Consider the following 21,775-nt stretch of genomic DNA (forward strand, 5'->3'; position numbering starts at 1 on the left):
AAATTAAATGGTATAGGATTTATCTATATTATTAGTGCTAAAAATGAGTGTATAACTAAATATCTCTAAGCTTTATTGTATACTAAAGAAGGCATCTTATTAATTTATCGCCTAAGACGACCTAAAATTCAAGACCTAATGTTCAATATCAATACAACCAAACACCTAACATACATTGCAGAGTCACTCTATATATAGGAGTTGAAGTAAAAAACCTAACACGCCGGCCCCATAAGTTCACAGTGGACGACCAATTATTAATGGGTGTACGGGCTAATTGCAGTAGCAAACAGATACTTAATGGACCTCCATCCTACGAGCATGAAAACTAAAACTGAAAATGGACAAAATAACAAATCAACCTCATTTAAGTAAAAATAAATAACAAATCAATTTGGGGTTTTCAAGTGAGAAGATGTGCACAATAATTGATGGGAAAATAGAACGAAACTACAAGAACAAAAATGTAACAAAAATATTACAGCCAGGAAGTCAAACCAATGTTGCAATTTGGCCGTCCATATCATGTCCAATATGTATGTATTTACGATAATGTATACTAGCAAAAGCAGTTAATTGCCACCACACAAAAAAAAAAAAAGTAGTAGCGAAAATAACTATATATAATATGCCACAAGAAGATAGCCAGTCACCGGATCACCATGTTGCCGCTAGCACTTGTTCTGTTCCTCCTCAACTGTCACATTGTCTCCTCAGCATCCATCATCAATACCCTGCCGGGCTTTTCCGGCGAACTCCCGTTCAAACTTGAAACTGGGTTCGTATTTTTTAAACTAAAAGATAAAATTGTAGGCGTGATCAGTTGTATACAATTTTGTGCTTATCTCGTATATATAATTTTATACATTATGATATTGGTTCCAGCATGAATATTATTATATCAGTTCATACATACAACACATCGATGAGAATATATTTATATATGATGGTATTGCAGTGGATTAAAGGTCACCCTCAATTTCTGAAAAATCCACTATACATTGGTGGTGATTCATATTCAGGCAAGACCGTTCCCATCATTACTCAAGAGGTGTCCGAAGGTAAAACTTTTGTTGTGAATGAAGACGTTTTCAGATAATGTTACTACCTTTTTTATTTATTTATTATGAACAGGTCTTCTTATATCTAAACTGTTGTAGGAAATGAGGTTGGGCGTGAACCACCAATGAATCTCAAAGTAAGAATTCAATCTGACTTGACATGGTTGTTTTTCATTTTATCTTTTCACTACAGGGCCCGCAGCCTTACAGCCTTAAAAAGGAGCACAACTAATTTTCGTTTATCTAAACTAAAGGGGAGTGGGGGTTTCTCACACACATAATTAAGATGTTATGAGAGTTTGAATTTGAGATTTTTTATCTGTAAGTTAAGACCCTCTTCCACTAAGTTAGACCCTGTTAACAATTTTCCTATTATTAAAATCCCAATTGGTTTAAAAACGCTTTAATTCATTTTAGAAGCATGCTCGTGGACTCTTTGTATATCTTGTGGTCCAGCCATGAGGACAAATTTGTTTTAGCCCAACATAACCCAGACTCAAAAGCTGGTTCAATCACTGAAAATGCAAATAATGCTAGGGGATTTAAACCGGTGACATGCAATTTTTTATCCCTGTTTGAGCTTTGGGCTGTTGTCGTTGATTTCCATTCATCTAATTTAGCTTGGGATTAATGCTTCTCTTTGACCATCATAGTTCTTTGACAAGTTGAAACCCCCAAGTCGAAAACCCAATTAATTTAGAAGGGAAAAAAATCCATGAAACTCATCAAAAGAACCACCTATGCTTCACTATCTCGCCGCCCACGGCCCGTCTTCTTTCTTTTCACTTAAATTTTTGTTTCATTTGTGTAGAACATCAACAATTTAGAAAAAAAATGCCTCAAATTTCAGGCTTAAATTTATTTCTTAATGTGAACTTTCAGCTTTGAATTATTAGACTCAATCTTGTAAAGGTTGGTTTTAGAGTCCAACTCATCCCCTCCTCCTAAATGCCCCTCAAGTTTAAAAACCGACATTTGTGCATCATACGATTATGGGTCAATTTTAGAGTTAAATCCGTCTCCTCGAAAAATTACTATAACAATTTCACTTTAAAGTTTAAATTCCTTTTTTTTTTAATTAATAAAAAATTTTCAATTTAGATTTAAAATTCTAGTTCATTGATAGTAAAATATGACATTGAAACATGGCAACTCCCTCTTTTTTTTTTTTTTTTTCGGGGGTTCCATAAATCACGTAGACAACCTTGTCTTAGATAACTAAATGCTCTTTTGTATTGAACACAGGGTTACATATTAGGCAACCCATTTACAGATCCAACATATGACGTGAATTCACGAATTAAATTTGCTCACAATATGGCCCTTATATCTGATGCACTCTATGAGGTAATAAATATTCTCTACTATATTTTCTTTTTTCTGCTTATAATTTTTTAAATATGTCCCCGAAATTTCACACCTGTTACTCGAAGAGGTATTGAGCCCACATATGCTCCTCATGCTCCCCAAGTGGTGGCCTTTTCCACAGCATGACTTCTCCACAAGACTTTCATCAGTGGAATGGTTCTAGAACATAGTACTTGTATTTTCCAATTCCAAGCATTTAAACTGGTTGCTCCACATAACTCAAGTCCTCACTTAGTTCCACGGGTTGCTACATTCTATACCAATCTGCTCACATTTCTTTAAATTCAATCTAATTAACTAATGAAGTAGGAAAAATAATGCCTATAATTTTTTTTCTGTGGTCTGAATAGCTAAGTTATATATACAAATGTGCTTTAGTGCAATAATAATACAAATACCTAGAAACATATCTATGTGGAGAAAAAATTAATAACGTTGGAAAAGAGAAATTAATAATCAATTTTTATTCATTATTGATAGATAATATAAGATCTAATCACTTGGTATTATAGTCAACTAAAACAAATTGCAAGGGGGAGTATGTTCAAGTAGATCCAAGCAATGCACCTTGTGTGGAAAACCTTCAAGAAGTTACTCAGGTGAGAATTACCACAATATTAATGCTTGGTTTACATTTATTTATTGCCCTAATGATCGATTTGCCACTGGAATAAACTTGTAGTGCCTCCAAAAGATAAATAGTCCCCAAATATTGGAGCCAATATGTAGCACAATGTCTCCAAAACCAAAAGGATTCAAATGGGATAAAAATTTTGTTGGAGAGAACTTCTTAGATATGCCTCATCGCTATCCAGAACCATGGTGTCGTGTAAGTTTCTGGCTCATTCTCTCTCACACACAATATAAATGGACCTAACAACATAACTAAAATCACCAAAATGGAAATGACATAAACAAAAAATGAGTCATATTATACAGACTAATTAAAAATATAATTTAGTTATATACATGATTGAAATATGCTGCATGCTAATATCTTACTATCCGTACTTCTTTGCAGGCTTATAACTATCTGTTCTCCTTCATTTGGGCTAATGATAAAACTGTACAAAATGCTCTTCACGTTCGAGAGGTATAAGTTAATTAATTTTGAGAATTAAAATACCTATATAAAATATTCACGATTTTATTTACCATTACAACCTGCAGGGAACAATAAGGGATTGGGAAAGATGCAATCAGAGCTTCTCTAGCAGTTATGCACATGATGTTAGAACTAGTCTTGACTATCATCGAAACCTCACCAAGAAAAACCTTAGAGCCACTACTACAAAAAGTGAAAAAGACGACCAGAAAACAACGACGGTCTAAGTGAAAACCGTCGTGGTTTATAAAAAGACGACGGTTCTAAAAACACCGTCGTGTAATACAACCTTAGACAACTAAAAAATGGAGTTTCAAATGGCTGTTCAAAAACAACGACGTACATAATTAAACAACCGACGTCTATTTGAAACAGATTTCCGCAGTGTAAAATCAATGCCAACAAAGAACGGCAGAAGTTATGAATCGACCGACGTAGAAAGTAAAGACGACGATTTCAATAAAAACTGCCGTTTTTACTCATAAAATAAGACGACGAGGTTTTCGTATAAGACGCCGTATAATTACAAACAAATCCACGGCTTTAAAATACAAAATATCGCCGTATTAAATTAATTTACAACGACGGAAAATATAAATATATCGACGTCATTCTCGTATAGTTCTACTACGTTATCTTTAAATCGTACAATAAAATTTATCGTCGTATTTATTCATTTTATACGTCGTACCTTTAATTTTAACGGTCGTCTTAATAAGAATTTTTGTTAACAATTTTTTTCTTTGATTTTCTTATCCTACGTCGGTAGATCTACTTAATGACAAGAATTGAAATAACCACGACGGTTTATATAGAACACCGCCGACATAATCAGTTTTGTCTGAGATCCCAAGGGTTACGAAATCTTACCAGATGGAACTCTGTTCCACATCATAATCTTAACAGATGACACAGATTTGCAAATATTGCGTCGTGTTAGTTTACAAATTCTAGAACATTAATTTCCCTCATTTTAAATTTCCTCGGGAAAGAAAAATCTATTTATCACGCTTTGGAATTGAAAACTAAAACTGAAAGAATACGGGAAAAAAAACTCCATTTATAATTTAAAATTAAAATCCACGTCGGTTGTAGTACACTTAACGACGTTTAACAAAATAATCTACGTCGGTAATTATAAATCTACCGCCATCGTAACTTAATATAGACGACGAGAAAAGACGACGGTAGAACAGAAAACCGCCGTTGTTTCAGTTTCTTTAACATATCTTTCTGCAGGACTTGTGTAGTTCAAAGCATTGACAATGTCTTCATCATATCTCCCAGAATCTACTGATTCAATTGCTCATGCTTTAGAGGCCATCTGAAGCCATTTCTATTCTTTATCGCATTCTTGAAACCCATCTTCTTCTTCTGAAGCTCTACGGATAAAGGAAGAGGCTATCACAATAAATCCGACGGATCTTCTTAGGCAAGAAAATCAAGCAGAGGATCAGGCACATCTGATCTTCAGATTTCCCTGAGAAGCGAACTTTCCTTCGACAGCGAGTGGAGGCCAGGCTTGCATCTCTTTTGATGGAAAGCAAGGAGTATTCAGAAGCACTAAGTGTCCTATCAGGCTTGATCAAGGAAGTGAGAAGGCTAGTTGACAAGCTTCTTCTTGTGGACATATATTTGATGCGAGTAAGCTCAATTTCTCTTTGAGAAAACATCCAAATTATTATCTTTGAGACATGAGAGACTGAGAGAGGAAGAACTTGGAACCTTAAATGTAAACCGAAAATGAATGAAAGCGACAAATTTATAGAATAAATTTTTAAAACCAACGGCGATCCTTACAAAAAAACCGCCGTTTAAATTGTAAAATCAACGTCGGTATGATCGACGTATATTACAGAAATCCACGTCGGTACATTAATAAAAACGACGTGTTAAATAATATACCATGACGCGAGTTATTACTTATGTACTTTAATTTTTGAGTTTACTACGACGGTACCTACAAACTACTGTCGTATTTATTTACCACGTCCGAAGTTAAATGTACCGTCGTATTTTGTAATTTATACGTCGTAGTTATATGTAACCGCCATATTATTTTTTTGAAATGGTTTTATATGTAAGCAACTTTTCGTCTACTTGACTTACACATTTGTTGTTTTTATATTCTTATTTTATTTAAATCTGTCATCCAAAAAAGAAACTTTACATATTGCAGAATATTAATTTCCTTCGTTTTAAATTTCCTCCAGAAAAAAAACTCTATTTATAACGCACTGTAATTGAAAAATAAACTGAAAGGTCACGGGAAAAAAAATTCTATTCATAATTTAAAAATTAAAATCCACGTCGGTTATATTAAACCTAACGACGTTAAATGAAATGATTCCACGTCGAATGAAAAATATTGCGTCGTTTTAGTTAAAAACGACGTAGTTAAATGTAACCGCCGTATTATTTTTTTGAAATGGTTTTATATGTAAGCAACTTTTCGACTTACACATGCACTGTTTCCAAACCCGATTAAAAATTTCAATCTCCCAGAGAAACCTTTTCGTCTTTTTTCCTTGTCAGAGCATTGTCAGAGTTTCTCATCGTCTTCCTCTCGTCTTCTTCGTCGTCTCTGAACTTAAACATCGATCATCTTCCTCTTGCTTTCATTGCACGCAAAAGGTAAGCTTTCATTTTCACTATTTTGGTTACTGTTTTGCATGCTCATACGTTTTTTGTTTGAAAAATCTTTTTACCTTTTTTCTGGCCAAAATCATTTTACTTCTTTCCAAGTTTGATAAAATATACAGACAAAGAGAGAAAGTTTCCAACTTTGAAGACAACTACATCAACTAAATAAGACGACGGTAGACCACGACGGTTCGTCAGTTGTTCTAGCGTCGTCTGAAAATTGACAAAGTTGTTTTTAAAATAATAGTCTTTTTTTATATGCTTGTTTAATTGCAGGTTTGATTTCGCTGAACAATGGTTTTTGTTTTTCCCTTATTTGATAAAATATAAAGAAAAAGAAACTAGGGTTGGTATCTAATATAGACGACAAAATATCTTATTGTTTTACGTCGTGTGAATGTTAATACCACGACGGTGTATTACTATTGACGTCGTATGAACATAAATACCACGACGTTATATAAATAATAGTTTACCACGACGGTGTATTACTATTGACGTCGTGTGAACATATATACCACGACGTTATATAAATAATGGTTTTAAACATTTATTACGTCTGAGATTATTTCATTGCGTCGTCTAAAATCATATCATACGTCGTATTTTTTTAATACCGTCGTTTGTGTTCTTAATGTTTTCCTGAAATATTTTCACTTGCAGTTTTGTCTGTTAAAATGGTTTCTCAACAACAAACTAAGGATTCTGGCTCCAAGAAGCTTGGAATGGTAGCTCCTCAAGATAAGTCTTCGAAGGAGATGAAGTCTTCGAAGAAGATGAAGTTTGCTTCATCATCTGCTGAGACAGAACAAACCAGCCAGACAACAATCTCAGATGATTCAAAGACTGGTCGAGGTATGAGCACAATGCCTCGTGTTGTGAAGAGAAAGCTTCAGAAACTGAGGCCAATTGTTGAGTACAATAAAAGGGGGAAAGGTGTTGGCCAAGCACATATTGAGATGCAGTCGTATATTGGTGTGTTGGCACGCTCCAGGATCCCACTTGTGGACAAGAAATGGTCCCAAATCCCCAAGGATATAAAGGAGCAGATTTGGGAAGCAGTTGACATGGCTTTTGTCGTAGGCCAAGGGGGCAAGACCTCTGTTTTAGCTTCTGCTTCCAAGAAATGGAAGGATTTCAAGTCTACACTAACGAGGCATTATATCCTTCCATACACCAATGACAGGGAGAAATTAAGCCAACCCCCTGAAACATATAAATTCATAGAGAAAGCACAATGGGATGCCTTTGTAGCTTCAAGGCTATCCAAAGATTTTGAGTCTGTGCATTCTCAACATGCACAGATTAGGGAGAAACTCGAGTACAATCATCGATTGTCTCGAAAAGGATATGCTGGATTGGAGGATCAATTGGAGGAAACCATGCCTGGGGTAGAAATTGATCGATCTACCTTATGGAAGAGAGCTAGACAGGACAAACATGGTAACATCCCTGATCCAAAGGTGGCAGAGAAAGCAAAATTAATTGTAAGCCTACTATCACTCTGTTTTAAATTTTTATTAAACTGTGAATTATTCTTATTACGTCGTATGTTATATTTTTCGTCGTGTGAATGATATTACCACGTCGAAAAGTTTTTAAAAACGTCGTTAAAGGTCTAAATAGGAATCACTACTATGTTTTCTGTAATTACAGCATAAGACGTCGGTGGTTCATTTTCGCGTCGTGTGAATGATATTACCACGTCGAAAATTTTTTAAAAACGTCGTTAACGGTCTAAATAGGAATCACTACTCTGTTATCTTTAATTATAGCATAAGACGTCGGTTGTTTATTCATTTCGTCGTTTTAAATAAATAACCACGTCGGTATAACTACCGTCGTGATAAGTTATAATAACGTCGGTTTATACGTTATTGCGTCGTGTGAAATTATATAATACGTCGTTTGTACATAAATAACCGTCGTGTGTTTTTTTGTTTATCTTTTTTTAGGATGAATTGCAGAAACAAGTCTCGGAAGGCAAAGTCAGAGTAGATGGCAGCAATGATGTGCTGACCATGGCTTTGGGCCCCGAGCATCCAGGCAGACTGAGGGGAGTTGGTGCTGGTGTTTCCCCAAGGCAATATTTCAATTTGCCCAAACCACAGAGGGTGAGCTTTGACGACCGTTTGAAGGACAGTTTAAGAGTTCTCCTTCAAGAAGAGACTAAAAAGATGGAGGCTAAGGCAAGGGAAGAGGCCTTAAGGATGGAGGCTAGGACAAAACAATTGGTAGAGGCTGAGAGGGAGCATTTCCTGAGTCAGCTTTCCCAATTAATTCCCAATTTTGATCCAAGCATGCTTAAACCAAGAATTAGCCAAAGCCCCAAAAATCCAATGTCTGACAAAGCTAGCTGCTCTGGAGGTGATGTGAGATCCCTACATTTGGAGGATGATACTGCCAAAATGGGGAAACATCAGCCAGATGAAGAGAAGGAAGAAGAAAAAAGAGATGAAGAGAAGGAAGAAGAAAAGGAGAAAGAAGATGAAGAAAAGCATGACGACAAGGTATGTTCACATAACTTTGCCTTTTTTATTTGTTTTTCAAAATTTCAGACGTCGATATTTTTATTTAATCCGTCGTTTGTTTAAAACTTAGACGGCGGAATTTTTTTAAGACGTAATAAAATATTTAAACGACGGTTTTTGCACCGTCGTTTAAATGGTTTCAGACGACGCTTTATTCATAAAACCGTCGTCTTTATTGAATTACCACGACAGTTTTTTCACCGTCGTTTAAATACTTTTAAGACGACGTTTTATTACTTAAACCGTCGTCTTTATTGAATTACCACGTCATTTTTTTTATTTCTTTAAACAGGTTATTGAAGTTGGTGCTTATTCAAAAATGGAGGCGCCATCTTCTTTAAAAACCCTTTGTCGTTTTGTGGAAACGACACTCCTGCCTGAGGATAAGACAGTCCAATTTACAATTGATAAGGAGGTATTTGGTGGTGAGCGCGATACCTTCCTCCTGCCTGAAGATATTACACAATTTGCAGGCATGGAAGAAATTGGAGCTACTGTATTGGCTGTATATATGAGGTTTGTACTTCTAAAATAATAACTCGTTGGTTTATATATTGCGTCGTCTTAACTAACTAACCACGTCGTCTTAACTAACAACCGTCGTGATAAATATATTATAACGTCCTCATCTATTTCAGTACGTCGTGTGAAATATTATAATACGTCGTTTTTTTATACATAACCGTCGTGTTTTGTGTGCTGACTTGTTTATATTATTTTATTTGTTTAGGTACTTACACGATGTTTTGAAAAAAGCCAATATGTGCAGTATGGTTGGCTTTATCGACCCTGCTACAGTTAGTGCCAACTCTGGCACAATAACTGAAAGATCACGACTCGTAGCAGCTCGACTTCAGAAGACAGACGGTGAACAGATTTTCATGATGCCTTACAATCCAGGGTTAGTCTCCTTAGGATTTTGTTTTTATGATTTTCAATAAATGACAGCTTATAAACTAACCACGTCGGTGTTTTATTTTATTTAGTCGTTTGAAACTACTAACCACGTCGGTATTTATTTATCGTCGTGATAAATATATAATGTCGTCGTTAGCTACTTTACTTCGTCGTGTGAAATACTATAATACGTCGTTTTTGTAAATAACCGTCGTTTTTATATTAATTTTGTGCAGCCGTCATTGGATTTTGCTGATTGTAAGAGCAAAGAGAGAAACCGTCTATTTTCTGGATCCTCTGCCAGGAAATCGTGTGGTCGATGAAGAGGCCAAAAACATCGTGAACAGTGCTTTAAAAATATATAATACCCACATAGCCCGAGCAGGACGTAAAAATGTAATTTGGAAAACTCTCTCAGGCACACCAAAGCAACCCAGCAATGTCGAATGCGGGTATTATGTAATGCGCTTCATGAGGGACATCATCATGGATCCTTCCTTGGGGTTTGAGAATAAGGTAAGAAGAAATTACCTTCATACATTTCACGTCGTTTTTTGTATTATCAACGACGGTCGTGTAAAATTAACGTCGTTAAATGGATATACTACGTCGGTTATGAAAAATATCGTCGTCTGTGATTGAATTTCTTTTTATTTATAAACCCTAATAGTCATTGTTTATGCAGTATGCCAAGGGAAACCAGGAAGCTTCATACCCCCAAGAAGCCATTGATGAAGTCCGGAATGAATGGGCAGAGTTTGTTTTCCAAATTATTAAACAGGGCAATTATTGAACACTTGATATTTATGTATAATGTACCAATTTTCTCTATAATATGTAATGTAAAAATTTGTTGAGGTTTTCTTAAATTAAAAAAAAAACAAACATACAAATTGCTTAACCGACGTGTAATACTTTTCCAACGACCTAATAAAGTCAATAACCGTCGTATTTTGTTGTTGCGTGTTTTAAACAAATACGACGTAAAAAAATAGTTAGACGACGTTCTTTGAACAATTGAGTCGTTAATGGTTTACAATATCTTCAATTTCTTAAGGGTTCAGGGTATAATCGACGACGTTTATGTAACGACTGCGGTTAAGTCGTAAAATATATATTTTACGTCGTATAGTTAAATAGCCGCCATGGTTTCTCATTTTAACGACGTCATTTTAACGACTTAGTAGTCTATTACAATTTACAACGTCTACAATTTATTTAACACCGACGTGGTTTGTTGTATGGTAAGAATATTTTATTATTTTTATATCAAAATATTCAAAATAAATATAAAATAAATCAGAAAATTGAAAAGTCAACTCCTATGAAGTCATTGATATATTTTCTTCCACATAAACCTTGAAAAAATTCATTTTGAATAACAAAAATTTAAAATGACCATCCAAAACAAAATTGTTTTGATGAGTCATAAAATCACTTCTAGTTTTATGGTTTAGGGTTTAGAGTCTAGGGTTTAGAGATTAGGGTTGTTATTTATTGGGGTTTATTTTTAAAGTATAATTTTTGGGTAGTCTAGGGTATATGTTAGGCTTTAAAACCATAAAACCTTTTATAAACTTAATTTTTTAAATTGTATAATTTAATTTTATGGGTTTAGTGTATTAATTTTTAACGACGGTGGTTGGGTCGTGGAATACATATTTTACGTCGTACAGTAAAACATACGACATGGTTTACGCTTTAAACGACGTTATTTTAATATGTAAGTCGGTTTATATAATTTACAACGTCTTTAATTTCTTAACACCGACGTGGTTTTTCAGTCGTCGTTATATAAAAAATTCAAAATAAATTTAAAATTAATCCGAAAAATGAACGGCCTTACGTTCTTAATCCGAAAAATGAAGTTTCCGTCGTGGAATATTAAATTTACGTCGGTACTTGTAGAACTTTCGCCTTGGTTTTTCTTTCGACGTTCTATAACGCGCGCGCTCTAAAAATTTTCGCGCGACCCAAATTTTTTTAGATTTGGCTCTTATTCTTATACTTTGATCCCTGAAACCTAAAATTTCAGATTTTACGCGACATAACATTTCGCTCTCTCACTTCTGCTCTAATTAAAAGTTGCACTCTCCAGGCTCGTCGAATCTGTGAGCTCGTCCAACCTGTAAGTACAAACCCTATCTTCCCCTTGTAAATTCATTGAATGATATTAGGTTGTTTTGTTAAAGGGTTTTAGGTATATGCTTTGCGATCTGTTAATAATGTGCTTATAGGTATGGGTTCATGGATTTTCTGTTTAATGGGTTCATGACAAGATCAAATAAAGGTGTACTTTTGCTGGAAATCAACACAAAAAGACACATCACCAACTTCCAAATGATTTCCAGCAAAAGGACACCTTTATTTGATCTTGTCATTTTCCGCTCTGGAGAAGGTGCAAAGTGCACCAATGCTTATAGGTATGGGTTCATGGATTTTCTGTTTAATGGGTTCATGGATTACATTATCTGTTATGTTGAATTGGGAATGGATTTAATTTTGTCGTATCTTTTAATCACCCTATGTTATGTTGAATTGGGAATGAATTTATTGTTTTCATGCTTGGTTTCATGTATATGTTGGTTTCTTGCTTGGTTTCATATATATGTTGTGTTCTTAATGGGTTTTGTGTTCTTGAAAATAAACTGAGACACGACGAATTTTAAGGCGTACGACGACGATTACACGACGGTGTTTTTAAACTACCGTCGTTGTATTACTTATACACGACGGTTTTTTCATAAACCGTCGTTTGTATTACGTATAATAGACGACGTCTGTTGAAAATCCGTCGTCTATATATGCCAAATACGTCTGTTTTTGATTAAAACCCGTCGTCTCTGTTGTTTATTACTTGCGATTAGATCATTGTATAATCTGCTATAGTGATGGTCATTGCCTGTATTTTCACTTTATTATAGATAATAGGTTATAGTGTCGGAGATGGATAAGTCATGGATGCACTCGGATAGAAGATCGAAGGCATATGAGTTTGGGGTGGAAGCATTTTTGAACTTTGCTGTAGAAAATCTTCTAACTACAACACATATCCGTTGTCCATGTGTTAAATGTGTTAATTTGAAGTTGTTTGGGGTTGGAATTATAAGGGATCACTTATACTTTAATGGAATTGACCAAAGCTATAAGAATTGGACATTTCACGGAGAACCTTGGGAAGCAACTACTAATGCTAGCAGAAATGTTGAAGAAGATGATGGCCATAGTAGGTACAGTTTTGTGTCTGAAGAAATTGATATGGATGATAATGATTTTGGTGATTTTGGTTCGGATCCGTATGAGTTTGCCAATGTGATTGGGGATGGAGATCAACCAGTGTACCCTGGTTGTAGAAAGTACACGAAGTTATCGGCATTAGTGAAGTTGTATAATTTGAAGGCAAAACATGGGATGAGTGATGTCTGTTTTACAGAATTATTGATACTTCAAGGCGATTTGCTTCCAGAAGGAAATACAATACCAACCTCCATGTATGAGGCTAAAAAGACTTTGTGTGCATTGGGGCTGAGTTATGAGAAAATGCACGCATGCCCCAATGATTGCATCTTGTATAGGAAGGAGTATGAGGATTCAACTAATTGTCCTACTTGTGGTATCTCAAGGTGGAAGGAAGGCAAAGATGCAATCTTGAAAGAGGGTGTGCCAGCGAAGGTGGTGTGGTATTTTCCCCCAATTCCAAGGTTTAAAAGGATGTTTCAATCACATGAGACAGCTAAGAGTTTGACTTGGTGGCATGTTGCTAGAAAATCAATTGACGGTCAGATGTCTCATCCGGCGGATTCCCCGTCTTGGAAACTTCTTGATGTAGTAGTTACTCTGTGTTTGCTTGAGAAGTACTTTCCCCCTTCATTCTTTGATATCATGGTTCATCTAGTAGTACATCTTGTCAGAGAAGTTCGTCTATGTGGGCCAGTATATTTTAGGTGGATGTATCCGTTTGAAAGATATATGAAAGTGCTGAAGGGGTATGTTCAGAATCGTACTCGTCCCGAAGGTTGCATTGCTGAGCGGTATATAGCTGAAGAAGCGGTAGAGTTTTGTACTCAGCATTTATCTGATGTTAGTACAGTTGGAGTGCCTTCAAGCCAAAAGATGGGAGTTTCAAAGCCATTATCAGGTTGCACAGTGAGCGTAGTTGATCAGGACCTGTTGAATCAAGCACATCTATATGTCTTGGAGAATACGGAGGAAGTCCTACCTTATATCGAGTACGTATGAGTTTTATTCTTTAAGTTTCCATTTAAAATTATTTCTTATGTTTATCTTATATATTTGGGACCGTAATGCTTGAATTTTTCGTGTCATGTAGGCAACATATGATCCACATCAAGACTGCTTATCCAAAATTTAGAAAGAGAACAAAGTGGCTGCAGGATAAGCACAATAGCACTTTCATTCAATGGCTACGCTTCAAGGTATATGTTGTTGAATAACGTATTTCTCTTTTAATTTTCTTCTTATTTATATGTTAGGATGAATTAAGATATGATTAATTTGCAGGTTCAAAGTGAAGTTGAGGAAGACAATCATGGCGTATCAGAAAATTTAAGGTGGCTAGCAGCTGGTCCAAACATGTCAGTGCCATTATATAGGAGCTATCTTATTAAAGGTATTAAATTCAATATCAAGGCACAAGATGATGTGCGGACAACTCAAAATAGTGGAGTTTATTTACTTGCACATACCATGCAAGTTGCTAGTGCCAAGGATAAAAACCCAATTCTCTCAAATATGGGTTTCTATGGTGTCATTCAAGAAATTTGGGACCTTGACTACCAAAAGTTTACAATCCCAGTCTTTAGGTGTGATTGGATAGATAGTTCTGGTCTTGTAGTCGACGAACTTGGATTTACCCTTGTAGATTTGAGTAAAATTGGACATAGGAATGACCAATTTGTTTTGGCTTCTCAAGTCAAACAAATATTTTTTGTTGACGACCCGATGCATCGTGGTTGGTCGGTAGTGTTATCAATGCCTAGTAGAGAATATAATGATGTTATTGGTGATGAAGTATTAGGTGATGTGATAATTGAGTGTGAGCCATTTACTAGAGGGATGCCAAATGTTGACACATTTGATGAACTGGTAGGTGAGTTAGGCGGTCAAAATATTCGAGATGGGTGTGAAGATATATGGATTGAATGATGCTTATGTAATTGGCAGTGTATGACATTAATTTTGTAATATATTGTAATGTGATTTCTTCACTTTCTACGTTCAAATAAAACACGACGTTATTGTGAATCAGTTATTCAGCATATTTACCGACGTCTTAAAGCAACGTAACAATGAAGAACCACGACGCTATTGTGAAGCAATTATTCAGGATATCACGTCGGTGAAGGATAAAGAACCGCCATGTAATTCAAAATAACACGACTCCAATCCCATAATACCGACGTCTAAAAAACGAGATATGTAATCTGAACGTTAAAAAATACGACGTCATCATACATTTTCCACGTCGCAAGTTCTTTTATAAACGAAGAGGAACGAAATTAATTCCGACGGAAATTCATTATAACCGCCGTCTAATAACAATTAAACGACGTTATTTGTAATACGGCTCCCATTTATTTGGAACCGACGTTGTTTAGACGTTCAACGTCGTCTATATTATTAAGTGCGTCGTGAGTAATGAATACATATAAATACAACGTCGACTATATAAATGTATACGTCGTAAATAATGACACTGACAACTATTTCCACGTCATCTTTTTTAGAAAAATCGAAATGGAAAATTTATTTCACGACGGTTTTTTGTAAATAAGAGACGTTGTAGAACTTTAGCAGACTAAACACGTCTGTTTTTATTGTTTTCCGACGTTGTTGTATTTAACAACGTCTAATATTTATGGTCGTTGTTTGTTTCTGAAAATAGGACGTATAAATTTTTTAATACGACTCTCATATATTTGTAACTGACGTTGTTTAGTTTTTCAACGTCTACTATAGAAACACATACGTCGTAAATAATGACACTGACAACTATTTCCACGTCATCTTTTATCGAAAAATCGAAGTGGAAAATTAATTGTACGACGGTTGTGTTTATATGTGCGACGTAGTAGGTATCAATAACGTCGTCTTCTAATGTATTTAAAGACGTCATATTTTTTATTGTCGTGAAAATTATATTTAACGTCGGCGTATTTTTATTGTCGTCGTTGTATGTCTATCTTGCGGCTTTGTTCTCTTAATATGTGTCATATTTTCCCTTTTTAACGACGGTGTTTTTAGAGAATTGGTCGTCTATTATCATCCTCGATTGCTTTTTTTAGATCTTTTTGCAGTACAAAGACGTCGTTTTGTATTTTTTGATGACGTTGTATTGTTTAACAACGACGGTTATTTAGCGTCGTGGTTTATGAGGGAAAAGATGACGGTGGATTCCACGACCATTGAAAAACCAAATACACGACGGTGATTTACCGTCGTCTTTTTGCTTTTTTGTAGTAGTGAGCACTGGTTTACAGGTACATCTATTTCCACCCTGTGTCTATTTCCCCACCCAACTATGTAAATTTGAAAAAACATAATCCTATCATTCCATCCACTATTATTTCTAAAATACCATTTAATTATTAATTCAAGCAAATTCTCTTTGCTAATAATTAGCAGTTGCGATATGAAGACGATCAAGTTGTGTTTGACATACCGGATAAATGTTTTAGTCTAATATTTTGATTTTCTAGATCTTTTAATTTTTTTTATTCTTTGCCTTGTTTCTTTTTTTCAAAGGTTAGAATAAGTGGGTTACATGAGTTGAGGTTTTTTTTCCCCCAAATTCTTAGAAATCATTTTATAAAAGGATAAATTTTTCTTTAAAATTTTAAAAAATAACGTGGGTGAAAAAATAGAACAAAAGTTGTAATAACAGCACTCCTATTTTTAATATTAATTTTCCACATTTCCAAGTTTGTCTACTCTTAAAGTACCACGAACGTTTACCGAAAAAAAAAAAAAAGTACCACGAACGTCATGCCAAAACTTATATAGCTATGAGCTATTTAAAAAAATTGCAAATACATAGATGAACAATATCCCACAAACGCTAACTACTTGTTTTGCCCTACTCCACAACCATCTCATAATTCGAACTTTTTACTTTTTAGGTCATCATTGGAAGATGATCCCTGCAAAAGTTCATTTAAATTAGAGAACGTTTAGTTGTGACTAAATAAATAGATGAACACAATATTTTCAATAAACAAGAAAATGTTCACGATATTAATTATAAGTGGCTGAATGATTTCTAATTTAGATGAAATTTCACTTGAATGATTTTTCAATGAGGACCTAGAAAGTAGTCGATTCGGATTATAAAATTATATTGTTAGTATGACCAAAATAAGTGCTTATTATCGTACTAATTGATTAGTGTTTGAGGTCTATTGAATAGTTGAATAATTCCTCTCTCCTAAAGATCAAAGTTAATTTGTAACAGTGGTGATCATGACATGTTTGTTCCATACGTGGGCACTGAAGAATGGATAACATCTCTAAATTTGAGTATTGATTACACTTGGAGACCATGGTTTGTCAATGGCCAAGTTGCCGGGTTGGTTTTGCTACTATCAATTCCACTCCATCATATCATTGTTTTACAGTTCATAATTTCACTGGAATTTCTAAATACATTATTATTATTATTATTATTATTATTATTATTATTATTATTATTATTATTATTATTATTATCACAGGTATACGAAAGCATATACAAGGAAAGCGTACAGTTTGACATATGCGACTGTGAAGGCAAGAAGAGAAAATTAATCCTTCCCAATTATGTTTCTCAAGAAGTAAACAGTGGAAATTAACTTTTGTTTTACCTATACAGGGAGCTGGCCACGCAGCTACAGAGTACAATCCTAGGGAATGTTTTCCCATGATTGATAGGTGGCTTTCATATTACTATATTTAGCCCATTAATTCACTGTAAAGTTTATAATTGAAAATAGTTCAGAAAATTCGTGCGTTGGATTTGGAGGTGAAACTTGGCCATCTCACCTATTATTACCTTGCTTAGCTATCAAGGTTGCAGCCTGTAGTGCTTTGGTGAATAAATTTGTAAGAACATTGCAATTAGATGTCAATATCAATTTTTTTTTTTCGTAGCTGGAAATGAATAATTCATTACCAAATTGTTAATGGTTCATACCATCACTGTAAGCCGAGTCTATTAGAGAACACCACGTGATCATTGTTGGAATAAAAAAAATCACAAAAATCACAAAATATTGGAACGTGGGGGGAAGTTTGGAAAAAGGTGGGGGGAAGTTTGGAAAAAGGTGGGGGTCTAAAGAGTTTAGTGGCTCCTATTTTTGGGGGAGCTGGTTATCCAGTTTTTAGTATAAATATTTTGCATTAAAGGAGAAGAGGGGAAAAAAAAAAAAAGGAGAAGACGACAGAAGAAGAAAACTGCTGCAGGAGGAAAATTGCAGGAGCACAAAGACAAGAAGAGACATTTTCACAGGTATATGGATCCTGTCAATTAATTCTTGTTGGGTGGCAACCCTCAAATCATTTTTCTTGGATGATGAATCCATATTGGGTGGCAACCCTCAAATGAAACTCCTGGATGATAAATCCATAATGGGTGGCAACCCTTAAATCATGAACAACAAATCCATGAGAGGATTCCTGTTTAACAAAGCTCTGCCGAGCAAAAGGAAATCCTTTGAAATGGAAATGGTGTTTGAAGGGTTAATTCCAAAAATGCACAGAAAAAGGAGAGCGTGAATTACCTCTTGGGCTCTCTCACCACTCCTCTCCATCTCTGCTTAAGAAGGCCTTTATTTTTCTCTCTGAGCAAACTACATCAAAAAAATGTAAAGGATGTTAGTCATGAAGAAAAGAATAGGCAGAGAAAAAATGGAGATCTGTAAAACAAAGGGGAAAGAAAATAGAGGCCATATTTTTCTGTCACAGCCTCTCTCAAGAGCACAAATCCAGGTTGGGTACAAAACCCACAAACAAAATCACTGAGGGTTTAATCTCACAGCAAATAAAAAATAAACTGTGCTTGAAAAGGAAGACAACCATGTTGGCTGTGGCTCGGCCTGATGCTGCAGATAGCAGCAGCAAATAACAAAGAAGAAGGAAGACTCCTGTCGAAAGAGAAAAGGGGAGAAAGTTTCGGGGGTACGGTTGGCCACAACAAACAAAACTTAAAACTAGTTGGGCTCTGGGTGTGTGAAAGAAATTTTTTTAAAAAAAGAGTGGCCACGTTTTGGTTGGCAGTTCCATATGGCAGCTTTGAAAAGAAAAGGAAAGAAGGTGGCTGTACGCCACTTCGCTGGGTTAAAAGGAGCACAACTTGGGAAGGGCCACGTTGCCCATGCATTGAATCCCCCATTCATTGGTTTCCTAGCAAACAGCCAAAGTGCAGAGCATGATATATGACAATTAAAAAACAAGTTTTGCTACAGCCATAGAAAAAGAAGGAGAAAAGCCAACAAGCAAAAAAAAAAAAGGAAAAGGGAAGTGGCTGACGCCACTTATTGAAATTGGAAGAAAAGTAAAATAAATGGGACAAAAGACTTGGTGTTGCAGAGAAAGAGAAGAAGAAAAGTCAACAAGTAACAAAAGAAAAGAAAAGGGGAGTGGCTGTACGCCACTTTGGTTATTTTGCACATGGATGAAGCCTTGAGGTCAGGCTAACAGGAAGGAAAAGATGTCAGTTTAGGTGAAGGGGTAAACTGTGACCAACAAAGAAGAGCCGTACCTTGTGGAGGTTTTCTTGTGAAAAAGTCTGACAGTGAGGCAGTAAATAGTTAATGGCATGAAGTTTGAGCCAGGGTCAGTCTAGCACTCTAAATAGAGCAGAAGTGTCTTGGCAGTAGCATAACTCTTCTCCAAGTCAGAAATTACGAGTCCTTTACAGTCTCTATCTCTGAAGTCCTAGTTCAATTGTGATTGGTTTTCGATAAACCAAATGAGCACAAACCAACAGATAAAAATATATATATGTGTTAAAGGGCTCATAGTCAAATTACTAAGTTATACACCCTTTAATTCTTAAAGGCCCAATATATTTAGTGGGTGGCCAAATAATTACCCATTAAATTTATAGAGGTCTAGATTTCTTATTTCCTATCATATGGTTAATGGATTAATTCAACAATCCTCATAGCCATATTTGGGCCCAAATGCAATTGTCAATTGTAGAAAATTAGTGGGTTCATTAAAATGGCTCATTATTTTTCTTGGACATTGACAATAAGAAAAATGGTACAAAACCATCTAATTTTTCTCATGGGTCATCTACCCATGCAAATTTCAATGAGATTAAATCCAAATCTCTCAAATACAAATTCTCAATTAGCGGGCCACACTTACCCATTAATTTTCAATTTTTCTCATAGGTCATCTACTTATGAAAATCTTCAAATCGTCTCAAAGACACCAACTCTAAATTATTGGGCCACACTTACCCATTAATTTCTAAATTTTGGAACTACGTCGGTTTGATCCCCGTTAAGGGTACGTAGGCAGTCTAACATCTCAATAGGCGCAACCGCAACCAATTTGAATCACTGGTTACATCAACCAAATTCCCCCAAAATCAAATATCTACCTTTACACAAATCAAATTCGAACTACGTCGGTTTGATCCCTTTAAAAGGGTACGTAGGCAATCTAGAGATTCAATCTTGATGCAACCATCCCAAACATATTTCCATATCGAATCCCTGGTTTATTCAGCTAAATTCACTCAAACTCCTCAATTAAACCCATTCAAATTCTTCGTTTTGTGATGAGTCATTTATTCATCATGAATCTTTGAACTACGAGTGGCTTGATTCCTGCAAAGGATACGTAGGCATCCTGAGGTTGGACTTGGGAGCAGCTGCAAAATCAAAACACACACGTTCTGTTTCTTTATGATGGAATCAAAGGGTTTTCCCTTGAAGCAAGGGATTGTAATTAAGAGACTTGCGTCTCGAATGGGTCGAACCTAAAATAATAAAACCCCATTATTTAATTAGTGGTGGTGAAATTATATTAGGAAGATCACCATTTTCCTTCAACAATCATAAGAGGCTGGGTCCCCCATATACCGACCCGACCAGAGTTACTACCCCGGGTGTCGATCAAGGGCCTCCAAGTCGAGCCTGACGGGAGAGTGTGAATCAGTGATTGGGCATGCAGGTACCGACCCGACCATTAGGATGCCGTGTATGACTAGAGGCGCACTGATATTCTGAAGGCACGATCAAACCCCTGTTGAGTCAGTCATTCCATCCGCCTGATACAACAGCCTGGCGATGGAAAGAGATCAGTTAATATACTTCACATCCAAAGTCAAGTGTCGCTTACCATATGTTCCCCTACTGATTAGCCAGGTGATGGAGAGGGATCAATTAATTTGCCTCCCGACCAAAGCCAAGTGTCGCTCTGCCACCTAATCCCTGCCAAACAACATGGTGATCATAAGAAAATCATTTAATGTGGTCTAGTCCTACTAGGAGATCAGACGTAAGCCCTAACCTTAATTTAGGTTCAAGTCATTCGCTATACGAGAAGGATACACAGTTTACACAAATAAAATTACAAGAGAATCCAAATCCGAAAAAGAAAACCAAGGCCTCAGTAAAGTTCCATCAAAAACCCCAATAGCTCAGGCCTAAAACAATAAATAAATAAATAAAAAGCCCCCAAATTACAAAAACCCTAAAACCAAACCCTACACGAATGAAGCAGTTGCTGCCACAAGAAGACCAAAGTTCAGAGGAACCAAGAAAGGAGATCTATAGAGCATTGGTTTGGGTTTGAGCACCATTTTCGTTTCTGCTCTTAGCTGCAAAAGACACAAATAATTGTGCTCTATGTTTAAAGGCCATGGTGCAACTACTATTAGGCTAATAGTGTTATGTTAAAATTTTGAAGGGACGGACCATTTGCCTCCCATTAGCAATATTGATATTGTCCTCAACTTAACAATTTGTTTAGTAAGTGTGGAGTTTTATACAAAAAGTCTCGATGTTATTAGGAGTTGAATAATTTATAATATGAGACTTTTTATTTTGTTAAATTTCCTATATGAAATTCGTGTATTCTTGAACGTGTTGTCTATAAAAATTTTCATTGCTATAGGACATTCATGTCTGACAATATAAAGCACGATCTCAGTGACTTTA

At 35.6% G+C, this 21,775-nt stretch overlaps 1 protein-coding gene across 1 annotated transcript; it reads left to right on the top strand.

Moving 5' to 3' along the window:
* On the top strand, positions 947 to 18,897 carry LOC18767479 (serine carboxypeptidase-like 18). Its single transcript, XM_007199144.2, has 11 exons — positions 947 to 1,061; positions 1,161 to 1,198; positions 2,307 to 2,408; positions 2,942 to 3,028; positions 3,112 to 3,258; positions 3,451 to 3,522; positions 3,600 to 3,708; positions 16,090 to 16,105; positions 17,077 to 17,190; positions 17,336 to 17,390; positions 17,473 to 18,897. The coding sequence occupies exons 1-11, from the start codon at positions 947 to 949 to the stop codon at positions 17,554 to 17,556; spliced, it is 939 nt and encodes a 312-aa protein (XP_007199206.2). The 3' UTR covers positions 17,557 to 18,897.

The sequence above is a fragment of the Prunus persica genome, chromosome G8, assembly GCF_000346465.2.
Source record: "Prunus persica cultivar Lovell chromosome G8, Prunus_persica_NCBIv2, whole genome shotgun sequence".
Classification (NCBI taxonomy): domain Eukaryota; kingdom Viridiplantae; phylum Streptophyta; class Magnoliopsida; order Rosales; family Rosaceae; genus Prunus; species Prunus persica.